Source organism: Vanessa tameamea, chromosome 29 (assembly GCF_037043105.1).
Source record: "Vanessa tameamea isolate UH-Manoa-2023 chromosome 29, ilVanTame1 primary haplotype, whole genome shotgun sequence".
Lineage (NCBI taxonomy): Eukaryota > Metazoa > Arthropoda > Insecta > Lepidoptera > Nymphalidae > Vanessa > Vanessa tameamea.
The window spans coordinates 2,122,866-2,143,802 of record NC_087337.1 but is presented as its reverse complement, the minus strand read 5'-3'; the positions used below and the strand labels follow the sequence as shown (position 1 = coordinate 2,143,802).

The window sequence follows — 20,937 nt, the reverse complement described above, 5'->3', positions numbered from 1 at the left end:
GACGTGGTATTTCAATTTCGTTAAAAGTGTATGTCTGTATGATTTTTGTCATTGGCCGGAAGACGCGCGACTATGTGACTAGTGTTGGTCCTCTGCGAGCCGGATATATATTATGAGGGGGGGGGGGGGAAATTATACATAGATAGAGTGAAACGATGAGCTTTATTATCTCGGTGCGTGTGACAGCTACGCTTGACACTAGGGATTGCAATCCGGCGTAATTTTCAGTCCGGCCGGATTCGACCGGATTCCCATCGAACCGGCCGGATCCGACCTACATTAACGATGTAATTGAATCAAGCCTAGATTAAAGAGTTTTTAACAATTAAAAGCGCATTTAAAGTGTCTACTCGTGCAACAGTTCTATCATTTTGCCGAAATCGCTAGCACCGGTACGCATATTGGTACCGGATTCGGTAGACGTGTAATGATGCCGGATCCGCCGGATTACCGGATCCGTTTATCCGGATTACAATCCCTGCTTGACACTCGCCAATCATCATACTGCTATACTAGTGTGCGTGTCTTGGCCACTATTTTTGGCGACTCGTTCTGAGCTCTGATAATCTAACATGTAAAAATTATCAAAGCATTATACATGTTTGAAATTGTGAGATTGGCAAAAGTGAGTTCTATTTACAATGCAATATTGTTTAAAATCCTGAATCATAGTCCTAGCCAAGCGTTGATCGCGTGGTCGACGCGCCGTCGAATCCGTCAACTTGCAGAACAAATTCGTGATGTAACCGCAGTATTTACTAACCAAAGGATAAATTGCACTCACAATAAGATAGAAAGCTCAGTGTCTTGATTTGAATTCGCGGTATTCGGCATTTTGTTTTTTCTTTTTAATTTGTGACATTTTCACCCAAATCGATTAGTTTTTATTGATTTTATTTTGACGTAACAATTTACTTAATTGGTGCTTATTTTGATAATACAACTTAGAACTTAGCATTGTTCCTATAATTTTAGTCTGATTTTTAATTTGAAACATGGCAAGTTTAGTTAATTTTTGTTTTGTGATATTTATTGTTTAATTTATGTAATACGACTATTATAACTTAAATGAGTTTTTGATTCGTAAAAACTAACTATAAGTTAAAATATTTCAATGCATTTTTTACGCAAATCGAAATGTATTATTTTTGTATTAGAAAGATTGAAAATAATTTAACTGTGTGTCGTTATAACGTGAAAAATGTTATTATGAATTAGGAAATATCAGATAACCGCTATCATGAACTATATTTACATTTTAAATTGTTTATAATCTTCATTTTTTTTTTCGAAATGTAAAAAATCTATGTCGTTACATATTGATTTATCTGTGGCGTTAAAGTTTGAAGGCTCTACGACTTAAGGCCTAAATAAAAATAAATACAATTAAATGAATTCAAGACAATAATATTTTTACTTTTCAATCGATTAATATTTTAATTGCAACACTATATATTTTTAGTAAGGATGTAAAAAGTGATATCTGTTTTTTTTTTTTTTTTTTAATTTGTAATATTATCGTTTCATGACAAAGGAAGCAGATGATACGTCCAAGTACTGCGTAATGTAATCGTAATTGAACATGCATCCCTCACAAGACGCTCGACAGAGTGAATCGTGAAAATAATGTTTATTGAAAGGCTTATTAAAGAGACGAGAGTTATGAGGGAGAGGGTACACCTCCCTATATACCTCTTTAAGTCTGCTTACGTAGTACTTGAACGCAGACAGAGTCCACGAGCCAGTGCTTAACAATATAAATAATTTAATTAGCCCTAGTTACAGTTGTAATAATATTTAGTGTTGTTGTGTTGCTTGGTTTCTGTGTTAACGTAGAATGGATTGGGTGTTCATTTAATACATTATATAAATTATATATTATTTATTCGAATATATGTATAATTTAACATTTTAGCTTTAACTAAGAAGATAAGTTTAAGAATGGTGGTTTGGCGGGAAAAAAAACAAAATGGCGACACGTCGACAAGAACTGACATTAAGTCTAAATATGTCAAGTTTTTACAAAACATATGATCTGTCAATTGAGATTTATAGTACGACACAACTTAGATGTAAAACCGATCACATCCGAATTAAGTGCGTCTTAAAAATCATAAATCTTTATCTGTTTGTTATGCGAAAATGATCCTTATGCAAACGTAATAATTTGTAATGTCATATAATCGAATACATTCGCCGAATTGACGATTAATTGTCTTTTTTTTTTAATTCCAGGCTACATTTAAATTGTGTCGTATTATACCTTCGAAGCCCGATACGGTACGTACGTTATCCTGAAGTCTTTCCGATCGTCTCGCATTGCCGTCCCATCGGATTGTGACAGTGAGGGTTTAGAGTGCACCTGTGTTTGTGCACACATACTTATGGACTGTTTTATATGTCCTGCGTTGGCTGGTCTCACACTATACCCTGTTCAAGTTAGCTTGATCTTTTTGACAGACGGGCTAGTGATGGAAACAGAAAATATAACATATATAACAGTCGATGGAACGATGGAATGCGTAATTCAAATTATAATTCAATTTTTTTTATAACTTATTTTTCTAAAGAGATTTATACCAGCCAAAGAGACCCCAACCAAAAGGATCCCCGTTCGTAAAAATAACTTAACAATGATCTTTAATAAGGATTTTTGTAATCGATATCTGTAGCAGTTGCTGCCTGTTATTCGCGTCCCTGCCGTCCGACCGATGTAACATTGTACAAGCGTTTATTATTTTCAGTGTTTCTATTTAAATTTTACTTTGAAGCAATAATATATAATAGAAAAAGACTTAAAATTTTCGGATAACGCTTGAATCTTTAGGAACTTTTGTATTATGTGTATTTTTTTTAGATATTTTTACAATTTTTAAAATCATTGAATTAAGAAAATAATATGTTCATCATTGCAAAGTTATGTCGATCAGAAAAATTTACATCTGTCAAAAAGATCAAGCTAACTTCTACAGGGTATAGCTGAAATTTCATATATCGGCAAGAAAAAGTTTTAACACAGATACCAACAAGAACCGGTAAGAATCTAGCTACTATCATTGAATTACAATGAACTATTTTCTCATTCGGCCAATCCATTCTATGTGAATATGTCGTAGCATTTAAGTTGGTTGTATAAATGTTATAACAATGTCAGATATATTGCGGAATCGAACTTTAATTATAAGAGTAATAGTGTATTCTGTGTTTTATTTATGGATAACAATAAATTATATTAGCATAGCGTGTTTTATTACCTTTGTGTATTTGAAAAAAAAAAAAACATTTGAAGAAAACGAGCCAATGGGCGGGTGGTATTATTTAAGGGGGATAAGGACAGTCACTCGTTACACAAGCGAATTTTTACGTGCGGTGCTCTAATGATTAGATATATTTTTGATATACCGAAACTTATCTAAAATCGTATATCATTGAACTATCAGATGTCATCGATTCGATGTTGACGACTGTTCATGACATTTAAAAAAACTGTTTATCGTTGTGATACGTCTGCATTCAAAGTGCAATAACTTTAAACGCATGAAACATTCGTCCTGTCTCTCTTTAACTTTATGGTAACCCGTTTGTGGGAAAGAGATGAAGCGAATGTGAAACCATTTTCGATATAACTTTGGTTTCATCTCTTTCTCACAAACCGAATAATGTAAATTTAAACAAAGACAGACATCTGAATCGCATGTCTACGTCGATATTTAAATACAAATATCCGTTTTACAACCGATATCAAAATCAAAGACATACCCGTCGCCGCGGCCACACGAGAAGGGGAAGTACGTCACACGTCAAAATTGACAATAATTAACGTTCCAATATACGCTTTGTCCTTACAGTTACTAAGAACGATTTCCTTGGAACCTTGTTTATCCGGTTTTTTTATTTACATCAACCGACCGGCAAATGGACCACCTGTATGGGCACCGCCCATAGACATTGGCCTCGTTGGAAATATAAACATTCCTTTGCTCCTACCTTAGGAACTTAGCGGTTATGTACAAACTAAGTGCCTGTAGTTACACTGGCTGAGTGAGTGTAGCCACAGTCTTTCAAATCGAAACACACCAATACTAAGTAGCTCTGTGGTAGTAGAATGTTGGGCATAACTACCCAAACGGGTTTGCCCAAAGCTACCGCCAAGTAAACAGTGATACTGGTGACACTACATAGGTACATGTTACATTAACAGCCTGTAAATTTCCTACTGCTGGGCTAAGGCCTCTCCCTTTGAGACGGTTTTGGAGCATATTCCACTACGCTGCTTTAATGCTGTTTAGTGGAATACACATGTGGCAGAATTTCGTTGAAATTAGACACATGCAGGTTTCCTCGCGATGTTTTCCTTCACCGCCGAGCACGAGACGACTTATTAACACAAATCAAGCGCATGAAAATTCAGTGGTGCCTGCCTGGGTTTGAACTCGAAATCATCGGTTAAGATGCACGCGTTCTAACCGCTAGGCCATCTCGGCCTAAATTTTTGTATATTAAATATTGTAATTTTCATATATTTACTTTGAGCATTACGCAGTAGTTAGAATTTACAAGGCGGTTATAGGGTATCCGGATATCAAGGCAAGAGTGAATAGACATCTTCGAGGCAAACGCGTTCCATCTTCCATTAGTACTCCACAGGAGTGTAGAAGTTAAGTGTGTCTTTGGGCAGAGTATCTTAGCCCGATCCGGGGTCCTAATGAAGAATATGGAGACCTGTTAGAAAGTAAAAAAGTGACTAAATATGAGGAGAATTCGCGCACTGAAGGTCCCGAACCACAAACCTCATTGCTATCGGCTTGAGATATATAGCGAGAACCAGGCGCACTCGACTAGTCTATTATTGCCACTTAGTGTTACCAAACAGTCAAAAAAAACTTCTTCAATTTAAATAAAACTATATCTCCATATATACTTTAATAAATGATCTTTAATGAATCTTCGTAAATAGGATGTTTTTTTGTTTTAGAAAACTTATAAGCTATAGTATTATTGACTAGGTGTAAACACGGAACCACTTCTTTCACTGCATCTACTTGTGTAAATTAACTCGCTGAGCACAAATGTGACATTCAAAATTGTATACTATATATCAGTAGTTCCCAAACTTATTTTTCTCGTGGACCACCTATTGGCATGTGTCCGCAACCACAGTTTGAGAGAAACACTAAACATGTCTGAACAAGCATTAAGCATTGTCGGGCGGATAGCGCTATGCTTACATTTTTTTCTTTACTATCAAAAGCAGATAAATTTTCGTGGACCCCCATTAACATTAAGATGTTAATGGGGGTCCATAAGTGGACCCCCATTTTTTATTCACGCCTACGTAGACCCCCAGCAAGTCTCCCGTGGACCCCTGGGGGTCCACCTGGACCACTTTGGGAATCACTGCTCTACATTATAAATGAAGATATTTAAAACTAAAGGGACGTAATAAATAAAACTTTGTTTTAATATTATATGGTTATATTTTCGCTAAAAAATCTCTAAAACACACTTGACTTAAATATTATTAATGAATATGACTTATATTAAATGCGTTATATCGATTTGGGGTCTACTTAAATACAGTACGATTATAATTTGATATATTGAATTAAAAAAATATATTTTCACAGACTATACATGTAAAAAATACATTTATACGATGTTCGGTTACGTATGAGTAAACTATTGGCAAAGATTCTAACTAGCGCCTCACGTGTCAAAATTGTGAAGCTGTCTAAGCACGACACTTTGACAAAATGAAAGCCAAATTAAAAAAAAAGACATTGACAGTTTTCGATACAATTATTACCACGAAAAAAAAAAAGATTAAATATAAATTAGATCTAGATGGTTTCTTGTTGGATAAAACAATAATTGTGTTGTCAAAGCTTGCCTATTCTCAAAGCAGACTTCTCAATTTTTCTCCACAATTTTGTCTTTCGGAAAAAAAATGAAAACGTATTCCCGAATCTCCATAAGTACTACATTAAGTAACGCAACAATGTTTCGTATTACTAATTTTATTAGCAACAGGTTTCAGTGTGTAATCGTGATCGATCTGATTACGTCTAAACTTTACCTCCACTTTATACCAAAGTGTCTTTATTACAACTTCTAAATTTCGCCGCCAGAGGCGCTTATAATCTTTGCATCGCCAATATTAATTTAAAGAACGGTACAAATTAAACATTTATTTGCCAAATTATTACAACTTATGGATACATATCTTTTATAACGAAACGAGAGGTGTCGTGGGACACCATGTTGGAACGAAGTTACTTACGCAATACATTTCGTATGAAATAACAGACAAAATGGAATTAATTAACAACATTTGAGATTAATTAAACGACTAAAATAAATCCCCTTTAAATTACTGCACGTGTCGACGAAGGTTATAATTAAACTCAAATATTAAACTGACAAGGAGTATACTTCTTGAAATACAATTAGGTAACTTTAATATGTCCGCACGTTTCCCGCGCTAGGTCCCCAACCAGTATATATGTATTATCTATGTCCCCAACCGCCGGTTTGAATGCCGCGCCCCACCGAGAGGCCACCAGTGTGCCCAGTTGATAAAAAAAAACATTTACCCAGTAAAGCTACTTTAAATTTAGGATAATTATTAGAAAACCTTACGCGACAATGACTAAATTCTTATTAAAAATACCGGCCGAACTAAAACAATAACAAAAAATAGTTCAAATGATGTAATATAAAACTGTACACAACAGAAAGAGAAAAGGAGGCAAAGGTCGCCTGGAAGCATAACACTTCTTCCATACGTGACGATTTCATTGCCCGTTAACTCTACTGAAACCCGCGTAAAAGAACTTCGTTCCAAAAATGATTAGTTTGTTGGTTTCACATGCTAATTTAAAGAAATAGCATTTAAATGATTACATAAATATTTATCTTTATTGACAGCGTGACGAAGAATCCCGGACAAGTCGCATAAGGGCTCTGAATAGTAGTAAATACGTAAAGTTGGCCTTAAGAAGTGAGCCCTCGGTTTAGAATGTCGTGTACTTAGGGATATCCGTTATAGGTGATATTTTCGTTAAAACTTTGAGGAAAAGTTGCCATAAACAATTCGGGAAACTGTTATCATAGACACATTTAATTGTATAATCAATAACTAGCGAATAAAACCGCGGGGTACAGATAAGTCATAAACTTTGACGAAAATGTCACTTTTATAAGAGTTTTCCAATATGGCGTTAGTATTCTTAAAAGAAAATTAGACCACAGGATATACAACTTCATTTATTAGATAAAATTCCTTTACACCTGTAGCCATCACGCAAAAGGGGCAGCTTGGTTATTAAAACTTAAAAAGCTCATAATTAATTATTAAGTAATTTAATAACCAAAACCGTTTGCAACCGTTGTAAAGATTTTTATTTATAAATGTCAAACGATTTTTACTTTCGTAATGTCAATTTAAATGTGACAGTTATAATCTGTATTTTTATATACCTGTTAAATAATGGTTGTGACACACAAGTAAATTAGCATTAACTTAATTATATATAAAATATGATTGATTATTTTTATTTAGAACTTACCTTCATAGTATATATTTTATATAAAATTAAAGTTTTGTTTTATTTAAACTTTATAATGTATATATTTCTTATAAATCTATTTAATGTCTGAAATGGAATGGAAATCGGTGGATGATTACACTCACTGACGCCATTTACTTAACATACGATCAATTAAATATTTTGTGTTTTCCCAAAAAACAACAATATATATATCACTTTGTGCTTGACTAGAAAAAAAATATAAGTCTATTTTGTCTGTTTTCAGTGTTTTGTTTACATAAAATAATCATAAAAAATTAAAAAAAGCTATTTCTATGCTATTTCTATATAATTAAAAGTAGCATATTAGCACGATACTTAGCTCGTTTCTTTTGTTTAAAAAAAAAAAATCAACGAATAAATTATTTTTAATATTAGTAACGTTGAAATAAAACTCGATCTTAGATTATTTTAATTATATAAAAACAATAAATGATATAATTTGTATGTACAGTGTATTAATACATAATAACTAGTATAAATAAATATATTAAAAGTCAGAAAAGAACGACTGTACTGTGTCTGTCAGCGAGTGTGTGTGTGGGGTGCGCGAGTGGCGCCGGGAGGGGGCGCTACGGCGGCGTCATGCTGCCGCCATACTCAGGGGACGCGCCACGGCCTGCAGCAATCACAGACAAGCTTTGAGCTAGCAAGTTATGTTACAGCACGTTTATGTTTAAATATAAAACAGTATTCAATTTTTTTATATATATATCAACATGGAATGACATTTATAACCAATATTGTCTGTGGTCGAATTGGTAATTATTTTTTTTTAAATAATCTGTCCTCCCTTATTAAATTCTATAGAAAGGTACGTCAATTCCAAAGTTCACTGGACAACATAAAATACCATAGATTATTTTAGATCTCACTCGTAACGTATCAAGGTCAAAGGTATATTTGGTCTCCTGCGATTGGAATCGGTTGCAGTAAGTTATTATACAAAGAGTCCTCACCTCGGCCTCTGCCGCGGCCCCGACCCCTGCCCCTCCCGCGGCCGCGTCACCTTCGTCCATCGCCCAGTCCCACCATATCTGCAACAGGACATGGACAGTAACTGATTAACTTCGTTAACAAAGATACCACTTAAACATTATTTATAATCATTTTGTTTGAAGTATGCAGTTTAAGCTTCATGTTTTTCTCCATTTCGGTGGCAAAGGAACATGCTATACAAAATAAATAGAAGCCTCTATTGGTTATGTAGTAATACATTTCATATTTAATATTGTCACCCGAACGCACCTATGTTAGTAGCAGTCTTCTCCAAGTAAGCCAATGGTCCCTGCAGTGTGGCGCCGGCATAACCGCCTCGTCCACCCGCCATGAACATATTTTGCATCTTTAAAAAAAACTTTTGTTTCTCATACATCATTCATAATTATTAAAAAATATATTCCGATATTTAACTAACAATAATAACATACATATATCAGCGGCTTTTTTTATTTTATATTAAATATAATAAATGAATAGGCAAACTAAAATATTAAATCTGAACGAAATTAACTATAAATAAAAAAAAAAAAACTTACCGCTTATGAAAGCTAAATGGTGCAGAAAAAAAAAGCTTTCTTAAAACCAAAAAGGTGCAGGAAAAAATAAATAAAACTCAATTACAAATAAAAAAAAAAGTGTATTCGAAATTAAAAATAGTAAAAACAAAAAATTAAGTGCTTCTAAATGTTACAGTGAAATTAAAAAAAAAAAAACTTAACTTAAAAAACAACTATGGGGAGCAAATTTCTAACTTGAAGCTGAACTTAAAATTTAGCCATTAAAAACCTCCTAGAACTAAACACCTTCGTCACAGACACATTTATACCCTATTCCAATCGAAGTAGGAATAAAGATAAACAAACCTTAGATTTACGTATTCCATGCGATTTGCTAATAACTCAGCTATATTGTGCAATACTAAGAGTTCCTGATTAATATATCGGTATTTATAATAAAACATCATTAAACTAAACTACTTATATCCACAATAATTTTACTTCCAAAGTTCCGATAAGAGTTTCGTCGACGTTCAAAACGTCATTTTTTCGTAAATCCATAGTGAATACGTTAAATAATTCAAGCTCGACCAATGAAATCGCGGCAATTCGCTGTCAAATGTTGTTTATTTGTCTTAAATCCTCTTGAGTTTGGAATAGGTTACAATCAACTTAGGAACCATTCATTAAATACGTAAGACTATTTTCGCTAGTTTTTGACCCCCTCACCCCCTAATATAAGAAAATATAAGAACAGGCCGACCCCCTCCCTCCCTGTTTAATATTTATTAGGTAAGAATCTAAAGAAGAAAATGAATACACGTTTGGTTTATTTTACTGTTTATTTTTCAAAGTAACAACTTTTTGAAATGTGTTCAAAGGTTCTAAAGGTAACGCATCCGAGCGAACCTCAGCAATCGCGCGGTTTCCCGCGTTTTTTCAAATAATTTTAATTTTTTTGATCTTACGTAAGAACTATCGTAAAACATAAGTCATAGTCGACCTCCCATCCCCCTAAATCGTCTTACGTAATAAATGAATGGCCCCTTACCGATAATTTCCGTTTATTTCAAAATATACAAGATACTTAATATACATTTAATTACGTATTAAGTAACACAAACGAGACGATTCCCCACCCCTAACAAGTTTCAGGAGATGGTTTTTGGAACTTGTTCAACCAAGTTTACACCGAGATATTCACCGGAGACGAGCACGATCCTCACGATATTTTCCTTCGCAGCGGATTACGAGATTAATTTAAAAAGTCAGTTGCGTCAGTTTTAAACCCACAATCATCTATTCAGATTCGAGTGTTTTAATACTGGACCATCTTCTCCTCACCACATCTCCCCTACCTCCTTAATAATATTTTCATAGCTTATTTAATAACATTAACACGTATTCCTTACTACCTAACCGTATCGCTAAATTAGAAGTAACATCAACAAACTATTGTAAGCCTTTTTTTAGAGTCACCCCAGCTAGACAAAGTTTACGAAATAAAAAAATGAATTCTCAATAAGGTCGTATTTTTTAAACTTCCCCGTAATATATGAACTGATTTGGTAAATATCCAATTAACCCAATTAACTTTTAAGAAAAAAATCAACCTTGAAGGTCAAGTGTTATATGAACTTGTAGGTCTTTAACATAACTTCTATGGTTAATCCCATACAGCCATTTTCAACTGAGCACCTTTTACGGCAAATAACAACCATTAAACTCCGCGCGCTAAGACAATGCGTTCCAGACGCCTATGAGTTGATCACGTTTAATAGACAACAAGAATATACAGAGGAACGATTCTACAAATAAGTTATTAACAGTTGAAAAATAAAGGAATCAATTGAAGCGTCAACAGCGCAATGGTTAACAAGCCGCCTAGCGATGTAAAAAGCGACTAAAATAGGCCATTTGACTAGTTTTTAAAATCCATTTTATATTATTTAGTAGAGGTTAAGGAACCCAGTAAAAGTTGTGTTTTTTAATTCTAGTACATATTTGCTGAAAAATATCAAATTCAAAATTCAATATTTAAATAGCGCGCGAAAACGCTACTTTGACAATATGGCGTTGCAATATTGTCGGTGACGTCACTTGCCTGTATTGTAATCTGTGGCACATATAATCCACATACAGTTAGGTTAGTAGGCAAACGAGGTTACCAAACAAGGGACCTCACCATAAACCCGACCAATCGCGTCGGAGCGTTTTGTGTCACGTGAAAAACGTTTAAAAAAATGCACTTTTATTTATGGATTTTTGAATAAATTGATTGTTATTTTCAACTTTTGTTAGTAAATAACCATTTTTAAAACTCATAATATATACTGATTACAATAATTGACACTTTATTTTTCGCATTGTCAAATAGTCTATGGCACACCTACCTCAAGTGATAAGCTTAAAAAGAGGGGTAGATAGGAAGATATATAATTCCTTATATAATTTGGGACATTGCTACAATTCTACTAATTAATAACTACGATACGTGCCCGAGTAAATTCCGATCTAACTTCAAATCAAACTTGTGAGTAGAATTACCCACAGTTGACATAACCTCGTAACAGTACAGTTAAATTACAATTTCTGTTTATACGAATAACGTTATGTATTCGTTGGGAAAGATTCAAGTGGCCAAAGACTCAAACCTCCTCCCAAAAGTATCTGAGGTCTTCCGTGACAAATCTTAAAATTAACTTGATAATTAATAATTATTCTAATTAAACTTTTTAGCGAGCTACCTGAAGCAAAATAAAATATTGTATTTAGTTTTATAAAACCTACCCTCTGTGGGATCAAACCCCTTCCAAACGACAATCCTGGATCAATTACTGGATTTGTTATGATGAAGGTAATATTTTATATTAAGCTCATACGAACTTCAAAGTTCGATCTGAATGAATCCATTCAGCGGTCGGATGTTAACAGTTTTAAAATAAGAAAGGCCTAGTGATGGCCTTGGTTAAAATACGTCCCGCGCTACCGCCTCTGCACGGTGGCGGGGTAGGCGGGCGGGTGCGGGGGCCGCGGTACCTGCTGTTGCTGTAGCGCCTGTTGCTGTAACGCCGCTTGCTGCGCCGCTGCCGCTGCTGCCATCTGCTGCGCCTAGAGTGTCAACCGTCCAAGGTATAGCGTATTAAATATTAAATTCATTTTTGAAATATTTTCTTGTTATAGTCTAGGCCCACAATCATATTTGATTAAAAATAAACTATTCAAGATTATGTAATAAAATAAATAATAAAATATAAATAAAAAAGTCATTTTTTATTCCATGCATAAATCTACAGTTATAAAGTTTTGGTTTTTTTTTTTTTAAGTTATACAAAAAAAAATATTTTTTTGAATATTTAAGTAGATAAAAAATTGAAGTAATTAAATATATAAAAAAAAAAACTTTCAAGAATATATAGACGACAAAAATGTTAGAATTGTGTTCCTTTATTTTCATAAATATATAGTTAGGTTAGTATTATTTTTGTAACAGTTGATTATATATCCGGTTAAGTGTATTATTTTTGGAATGCTGTTCTGCCGATATGGTTACCTTACCGAAGTCCTTAGGCCCCTGTGACGACATCAGCTTAGAAAATAATCACGATAAAGGAAATGAATACTGCCACAGATAAACTACTAAACTGCTTACCGATACTTCGTACAATCTACATTCCGAATTGTTCTTTACTAGAAATTCAATTAACAGCCTAGCCACAAAAAAACATACTAAAAATGGTCTGATTTATTTATACAATTCTATTTAAATTAATAACTTCTAACCTTATCTAACCTATATATAATACATATTTATTTATATTTTTATGAGAGTATAAAACAAATTACTTTATTCTATGAACGGAAGAGGCATTGGATTAATACCATTCGCGCGCTGTTTGAACATTTATTAAAATGGCTAGGCTATTAATGGAAAGGCTAATTATAGTATTTGAGTACAACATTCCTCCTCTACCTATTTCTTCTATTTTGTTCTTCTTAACCTTACTTATATTGCCCAAGTGTGTGTGGTTTTATTATTTACCTGAACGCTTTGCTGCACACTGCACGGCTGTTGCATAGGGGACGCTGCTTGCTGCAAAGCTGGCTGCGGCGTTTGTTGCTGACACTTATTGTACTGCGTGTGACCCTAGACGTGTACATATTTATAAGTAAATACTGAAATATATAAACGGTATCTTAGCAAGACTATCTATATAAATATTGTTTATATCGTAGAATGAGCGGCTGATTTATAGGCAAACTGGTTATGATATTTTTATAATTCAGACGGACGGGCAAATATTATATATTAACAGTTCCTTACATCGTCAATGCACCACCCACCTTGACAGCTAAGATGTTACGTCCCTTGTGCCTGTGGTTACACTGGCTCACTCACCATTAAAACCGGAACACAACAATTCTAAGTATTGCTATTTGGTGCATTTTTTTAAATAAGTAAGTTCATCATCATCAAGAACTATTTACACATTTAAAAGAAACATTATGACGCCCAAAAGCATTGTTACGATAAAATAAAAAAACAGTTCTAACATAAAAAAGTACTTAATTTAAATGACATATTCATGTTTCTGTTTTATAACAATACGTTATCATAATTCCATAATTTCGTTCCGGAAAAAGTCGCGCACGACGACATTTACAATATTAATCCGTTCCGTCGGTTGGGCGTAATGTGTTGACAAACACAATTCACGAATTACATAACAATAATAGCAAATGCTCCTTATGGTCACCATAGACATGGGCACTATGAAAAATATTAACCATCTCTTACAACACCAACGCGCCACCAAATGTTATGGCCTGTATGACCTATATGACGAACCGACATTGGAGCAGCGCGGTGGAATATGCTCCAACCCTTCTCCTCAAAGGGAGAGGAGGCCATAAGAGAGGAATGTAAATAATTTGGCCCACTAAACAGAAAGTGACAGAATTCGTTAAGAATAAAAATATTAATTGTTGCTATCGACAACAGTCAGCTCATCTCGGTCGCTTGCATTCGACTAAATGAATTGTGGTCAATTGACCGTAACTCAGTACGTGTCTAGTAGTATACACATAAATCGATGTTTTTGTATGCTTAAAACCTTCCCTCATTAACAACTACCCTCCCTAAACTGGTCTACACTAATATTATAAAGAGGTAGCATTTTGTTTGTATGTAGGGGGTAACCCCAAGAACTAACGATCCAATTCTAAAAAAGACTTCACTGGTAGAAAGTTATGTTATCTCTGAGCGCTTTAGGATATAAATTATATATATAAATCATTTTTTTTAATAATAATTATCACTAATATACATATATGTACCTGCAAATCTGCTAGGAGGTTCTGCCACTGACTAATCTTGTCATAATGCCTCCTCAGTAATTCTTCTTTCCTCTGTAACTCGCACTTCAGCTCATTGTTGTCCTCCTTTACGAGGAGTTCTGGTTTCATGGCTGACAAAAGGAATCTAAAACCATCAATATAAATAATACCATGCTCATCTTTGATCTTAAATAGATTTACTAAAACTTTCTATAAAAATATTACCTTTTTTGTAGGAAGAAGGCCTCCATCTGCCTCGCGAGGTCAATGAACCTTTCCACCTCGACCTTGACCTCTTCCTTCTCAACGCATGGAGACGCCTCTTGTTTTGTCAGCACGTTCAAGCAAGCCTGTCACACATACACACATTGCTTAGATCTGTCTTATTTTCCTAGTAAAGTTTTCGCAGTGTAAAATCATAACATAAAATTACATCTACCCCTACCCATGGACATCTGTAAAACCGAATAGCTTGAAGGAGCGTTACCGTCCTTATAGAATGAGTAAGCTCTATTCTGGAAGGTTCCTCATGTAACATCGATTCGAAAAAACCGCCGCCGAAAATTGGTACGAGTGACTGTCAGAATAACGCGCTGTTCTGGATTTCCGAACATACTGTCGAATATAAATTAATTCATATCGAATTGGGAATATCCTATGAACAAACTTAACTACTTATTTTAAATTATTATTACTCTGAGAGCGAAGTTCAAATTGAAGAGTTGAATTTAAAGTAAATTAACCCCTCCAAATATGCGTAAAGCATGTGCTGGGGGTGGGGACGAGACCAACAGGATCAAACATGCGACTTAGCGTCCCTAGGTGCTTAGCTTTGAGCTATTCGCTTTTTTATTACGCTTCTAATTCATTACAAAGTACGACACTTACCGAGCGAATATTAAATAATATATTTTTACGTCTAATAATCCAAAAGAGCATGAATTTTGTGATGATTGCTAGTTCAAATCCAAAAATTCATAGTTTACGTAACATATTCTCTAAATATAGGGAACTCTTCCATAACATAGTATGTTATACTTTTAATTAACATAAATAAAGAAAATATAATAGAGATTAATGACGAATTCAAATCGTCGATGAAGAAAAGGTGCCAAAGTACATGTGTGTGTGTGCGTGAGGCGAGTGTGATATTTGTGGGTATGATTGATGTGCGTGTGTGCATATGGTGTGTGTTGCGTTATACATACAAAATATTTGTTTATCTATGAACGAGTGGTTCGATATTCATAGCTTTTTGTTTTTAACCATTCCAACCCCGGCAAGAACCTTTGAATTTTCATAAGTCACTGTTCTCGTCAAAGGTAGAGGAGGCCTCAGCCCAGCAGGGAGATTTGGAACACTATTTTAAATAAGAAAAATAAAACCTAAATTTCAAATAGATTTATTACTTATTTTAACAAACTTTCATTTCTATTATTAGAACTAACAATATAATTATTTATAATATTTTATAAATTAAGTATGACCCGATTATAATAAATTAAACCACTTCGATTAAACAATAATAACTTATTTGCAAATTATTTAAATATTAGTTAAGAAAAGGTGGGTATGAAACCTAATTTAAAAAAAAAAAACTAAATTATACATTAACAATCCAGTTAATAACTACTGTTCTCTACCTAAACCATTGAATTTATTGTCTACTACAAAATTATATTTGCATCATATTTTACGTTAAAAAAAAAGATATGTTTTTTTCGTAGATTAAAAAAAATGTCTGCCAGTTTTTTTTTTAATCATATTGACTAGAGATTAAATAACAACGCATAATTGACATGAAAAAATACAACCGATCATATTATCTGTTACCTATAGATTTTTAAAATTTTACCAACAATTATATTTTTGACTGATGAACACGCAAGAACGCAGATTAAATAACTCGATTGAATTAAAACACGCCATTTTTTTTAATCCAGGGCAAGATAATCTTGAATAATGATTACAATACAAGTATTATAATTAACCATACGTCATTGCTATCAATAAACATAAAATTAGGATTTTCTATAATTCAACATGTTAATAACTTTAATACGTCAAAAATACAATTGACCCCCGGTAATCGCTTTGTAACACGGTGTCCACCAACTGCTGGTAGTCCGAAACTTTTTTGAGGAGTACCTTGTAACCGACAAAGTACATGGTTACTATAGCGCGAACAAGTCACAACATGTTCAAACATACATTCATTAAAATTGACCGCAATAAATGTTACCAAGGGTCAACTATATAGTCAAAATTTTATAGTTATAAACATAAACTAGAACACAAAATAAGCGGATCGGGACACATTTAATCCAGACTAGGACTTGTGATTGTATTCCTTTAACACACTATAAAAAAACTTATGATAGATATACAAAAATGGTCTATAGATGAGAGCCACTCATTAACCAGTAATAACCGGTTAATATTCTTATCAACAAAGAAGGCAAGGCATTTTTAAGTTATGAGGAATATTCTTACTAGTAAAACTACATAAAATTTGATTCCAAATTCTAGTACGTTGTTTTGCGTTTCTGTACACAAAAACTTTTTGTCAGCATATAGAATTATGTTATACACATTGTAATAATAAAAGTTGAATTATAAATGGCGACTAGTATACCTTTAAGATAGAGCTACTCGGCAAGGGATGAAACCATGTTTTTTTTTAAATAACCCATAGCAAGTTATTCTATAGACAATAATAAAAAAAAATGTTCTTGATAAGTTACCAGGTCGTTTATAATATTCAGTCTCTGTAGTAAGTAAGTAGACAAGAATCTATAAAATCTACAAAATATATAATTTATTATAAATTTACAAAATTATTAAATCACTTAAAATAAAAACTTAGGTGAAACTTAGGCAGAACTGTTTTATCACAAACATATACATTATAACATTAAAATCAAAGTTCGAATCGAATTATAATTTAAAAAAATACCTATTTTGTTAATGTCAATTTGAAAAGTACCTAATCAAAAATATTTGTACTATAACCAATTCACAAAAAAAAAATCAAAACATATTCTCATATTAATATTAATTTGAAATGAAAAGAAAATATCCAGAGGTTTTATCTAAATTGAAAAATTCAAACTAAATTTTCAATTAAGTTTATTTATCATCTGTACATAAGAGTTTAAGTCTCTAACACACACACAAATTAGTAATCGGATCATACCTTAAAATTATTTTTTAAATTATACAATTGTCTCTTAATAAAATTTAGCATTGGAAAATCATTTTTACATATCACCAACTTAGCGAGTGCTCTGAACGATTAAGTAATACTAATTAACAAATACTGCCTTCACTTCTGATAGCCGTACCATGGTGACTGGTATGGACTTCTAAAATATTGATTCGAACTCATTTGTCCGTACATTGGTTGCACTGTCGGTATTTGTGGATTAGGGTAGTACTCCGGCCTCCATTGGTTCCTCTCCTGTCTGTAACTAGGTTGAGTCATCGTTTCATGTAATCTTTCCGTACCATTTGGAGGTGCAAATGTTCTATAATCGATTGGTGTGTCTAAGAAAATGCTGTCATTATATTGACCAACTGGTAATGGTATATCTTGAGTTTTCTCCGGTGTACTCGGGTAAGATTTCAGCTCAACACTTTCCACAATAACTTTCTTCGGAGGCGTCTTCTTACGAGAGTAAGATTCTGATGTTTCGATGACTGTATTCTGCTTAGTTTTCATAAATTTATGAAACTCTCCTTGAAATGCACTTGGGTTTTTGTTAATAGGCGGAATTACTGCAGGTACTCGGGGACTAGAGTCTAGGCGGAAACTTGGATATGATTTCAGTGGAGTCTTTGGATTAGTTTGAAGAGGTTTTTGAGTAGTAGTTGAAGGTTGGGTGGATGTAGTTGCTGTGGAGGGTTTCGGTTGACTTAGTTGTGAATATAATTTGGACTGATCATCAATAATAGGTTCGAGTGGTGAACTATATGCAAAGTTCGGATCTTTCTTTGGTGTTCTAGGTTTACGAGGTTTCTTAACTTTCTGATCCCCTTCCAACTTTTCTTTCTTGACTTTAGGTTCACGTTTAACTGGTTCCTTCTTAACCCTCTCTTTTTTAGGTTTCTCTTTCTTCTCAGCATCTGCTTTTGTATTGGATTTGCGTTTTTTAGGTTCTTTTTTTATCTCTACTGAATTATCTAATGTGATCGATTGTGATGCGAGTATTTCATGTAAAGGATCAGTCTTAGGTGATGGAACAGGTTCTGATTCAATTTTAATACTATCTTCGACGTCATGAGGTGGTGACTCCCAACTAGAGATCACCGCTGCCATGTCTTCTAACTGCTCATCAGATAGTTTTTTAGATTTCATTTTTCTACGTTGCTTTTTGGGCTGAGACGCTACCTTCTCCTGTTCTTGACTAGTATCACCTTCTTCTTTTGTAAGCTTCTCCCTTGGTTCCTTTTTAATGCTTTCTTTTCGTTTTTTCCTTATTTTAGTATTCTTTTTAGTGGCTGGTGCGACATAATCTGAATCTCTGTCGGAATCAATGTAACCAATATCAGGAAGTTGGGCTTCAGACGGGTCCATTTCATCACCTTTTAACCATATGTCTTCTAGAGCATCTAGCTGTGTATCGTCTGGATCCATGGGCATCATAGGGCGTTTCATTGAGGTCATCATATCTAAGTCTCCTTCTGCCATTGTCATTTCATCATCGTCCATAACGTCATGACCAAGAATAGATACAGCTATAGCTCCCTCGGATATACTCTTGCTAGCCATTGCTCTTTTCAAATGTAAAGGATGACGTTTCTTCTTCTTTAATCCTTCCACTTCTGCTTCTATAAACGATTCAGGGAGCTCGGTGTTATTTTTGTTACATAATATATCTTGACCAGAGGGATGGGGTGCAGGGACCATTTTTTCTGGTTGTTCTGGGTGGCAACCTATATCTTGACCTTTCAACCACAGCTCATAACGGTCAGGCTGGAATCGTTTAACGAATGTGTCCATAGATATCTTCACCATATCATTACTGCAGGTACATTGCAAAGCTCGTTTGCCGTATTCAACCCATCTCGGTGCTGCAAAGTTTGTTGATTCAGCACAATTAAAACCATGATTAAAACCTGCATGGTATCCATACGGGAATGTTATCATTATTTCACCGGACTCCTGAGTAATTTTATTGACTGGTACAGAATATTGTTTCAAAATTTGAGGTGATATTAATGTCATTTTGTGTCTCAGGAAAGCTTGGCATGTTTTAGCAGATGTCGGAAAGAAGCCAGACGCAATTCGTTCAAATCTTTTTCCATGTTCTGGTGGGATAGCATACCAGGTCTTGGGCTCGCCGAAGTGTAGGTAATTTATTGAATACAAGTCCATGTCCTCGGTGTGCCAAGCAAAGGTTGTCTTCCACATACCGAAGTACAGATAAGCTGTGTTAACGCCATCGATTTCTATACCATAATCAGAGTTTACAAAGTCCAGGATCGTCCCGAGGTGATTAATATTCCATTCTTTCACGTCTGGATCAGTTATGCTACCATTGACATCAGCACCGTATATTGGTGCAACGTACGTGACGTTCTTCCAGTATTTTCTTTCCAAGTCATCGTAGTTTGTGTGTTTAGGAGTACAATACTTAGCGGAGTTTGCTAACACGGCAAACTGTTTTACGGTCATAGATTTCTTTTGAATATTGATCTGTTGAAATAAACCCTGCTTCCCAGTGACGACTTGACAAATAGGAGAAGGTATGGTGACGTTCAGCTCGTCCAAGTCGTAGCCTTTCTTCCGTGGAATCCACTCGGGAGGAGGGATCACCTTAGCGAGTCCAGCCTTGTGGGCTCCTTTCGACTCCATGTACTGTATGTATTTATTGAAGTCTTTGAATTCATCCCATGTTGGGCGAAATACTTGGATAGATACTCCACCACTCGATGTACAAACATCATCCCCGGTCACCGACATTATCGTAGTGTTTTACGATCAAAAATCCAAATCAACAATGTTTCGTCATTGAAAACCACAATTTCACACGTTCGTCCACACCACCATATTTCTAAAGTCTCTCGTGTTACTTATTGCACTTGCACGAGGTATATTAATGATTCAATCAAAAATAAACTCGATTAACTTTTCTTAATAATGAGAAAACATTATCAGTAAAATGGCCGACTTGAATGAGATGCGTTTGCAACAAAAATCTCTAGCGGCGATCGAAGCCGCATAAGCGAATTCGGGTCACGTACTCACAAAAGTTCGTAGCATTTTCAACATCAATGACTAGTTTAGCTTATGAAGCTTCAAGTTTGCGTATACGGCAACACCATATAGATAGTTAGATTTGTAATGTTGGTATTGTTGTACTATTTTGACAGATAGCACACATATACAAATGAAGAGGTTATAAATAGAATTGGCTTTAAAGTTATTGTGAAATATATATAACATTTTATGTTTTTCAACTTACCTGAAAGGATTCTTCGAATTCTTCTACCAAATTGCCGCTTCCGTT

At 34.3% G+C, this 20,937-nt stretch overlaps 1 protein-coding gene across 1 annotated transcript; it reads right to left on the bottom strand.

Moving 5' to 3' along the window:
- Positions 1–8,107: 8,107 nt before the first annotated feature.
- On the bottom strand, positions 8,108–20,700 carry LOC113395873 (probable lysine-specific demethylase 4B). The gene is given in 8 exon segments (XM_026633590.2): positions 8,108–8,208; positions 8,549–8,626; positions 8,838–8,934; positions 12,128–12,199; positions 13,131–13,235; positions 14,426–14,570; positions 14,651–14,803; positions 17,863–20,700. Coding segments are annotated over 7 exon segments (3,132 nt in total). The 5' UTR covers positions 20,391–20,700; the 3' UTR covers positions 8,108–8,208; positions 8,549–8,594.
- Between the last annotated feature and the right edge of the window lie 237 nt (positions 20,701–20,937).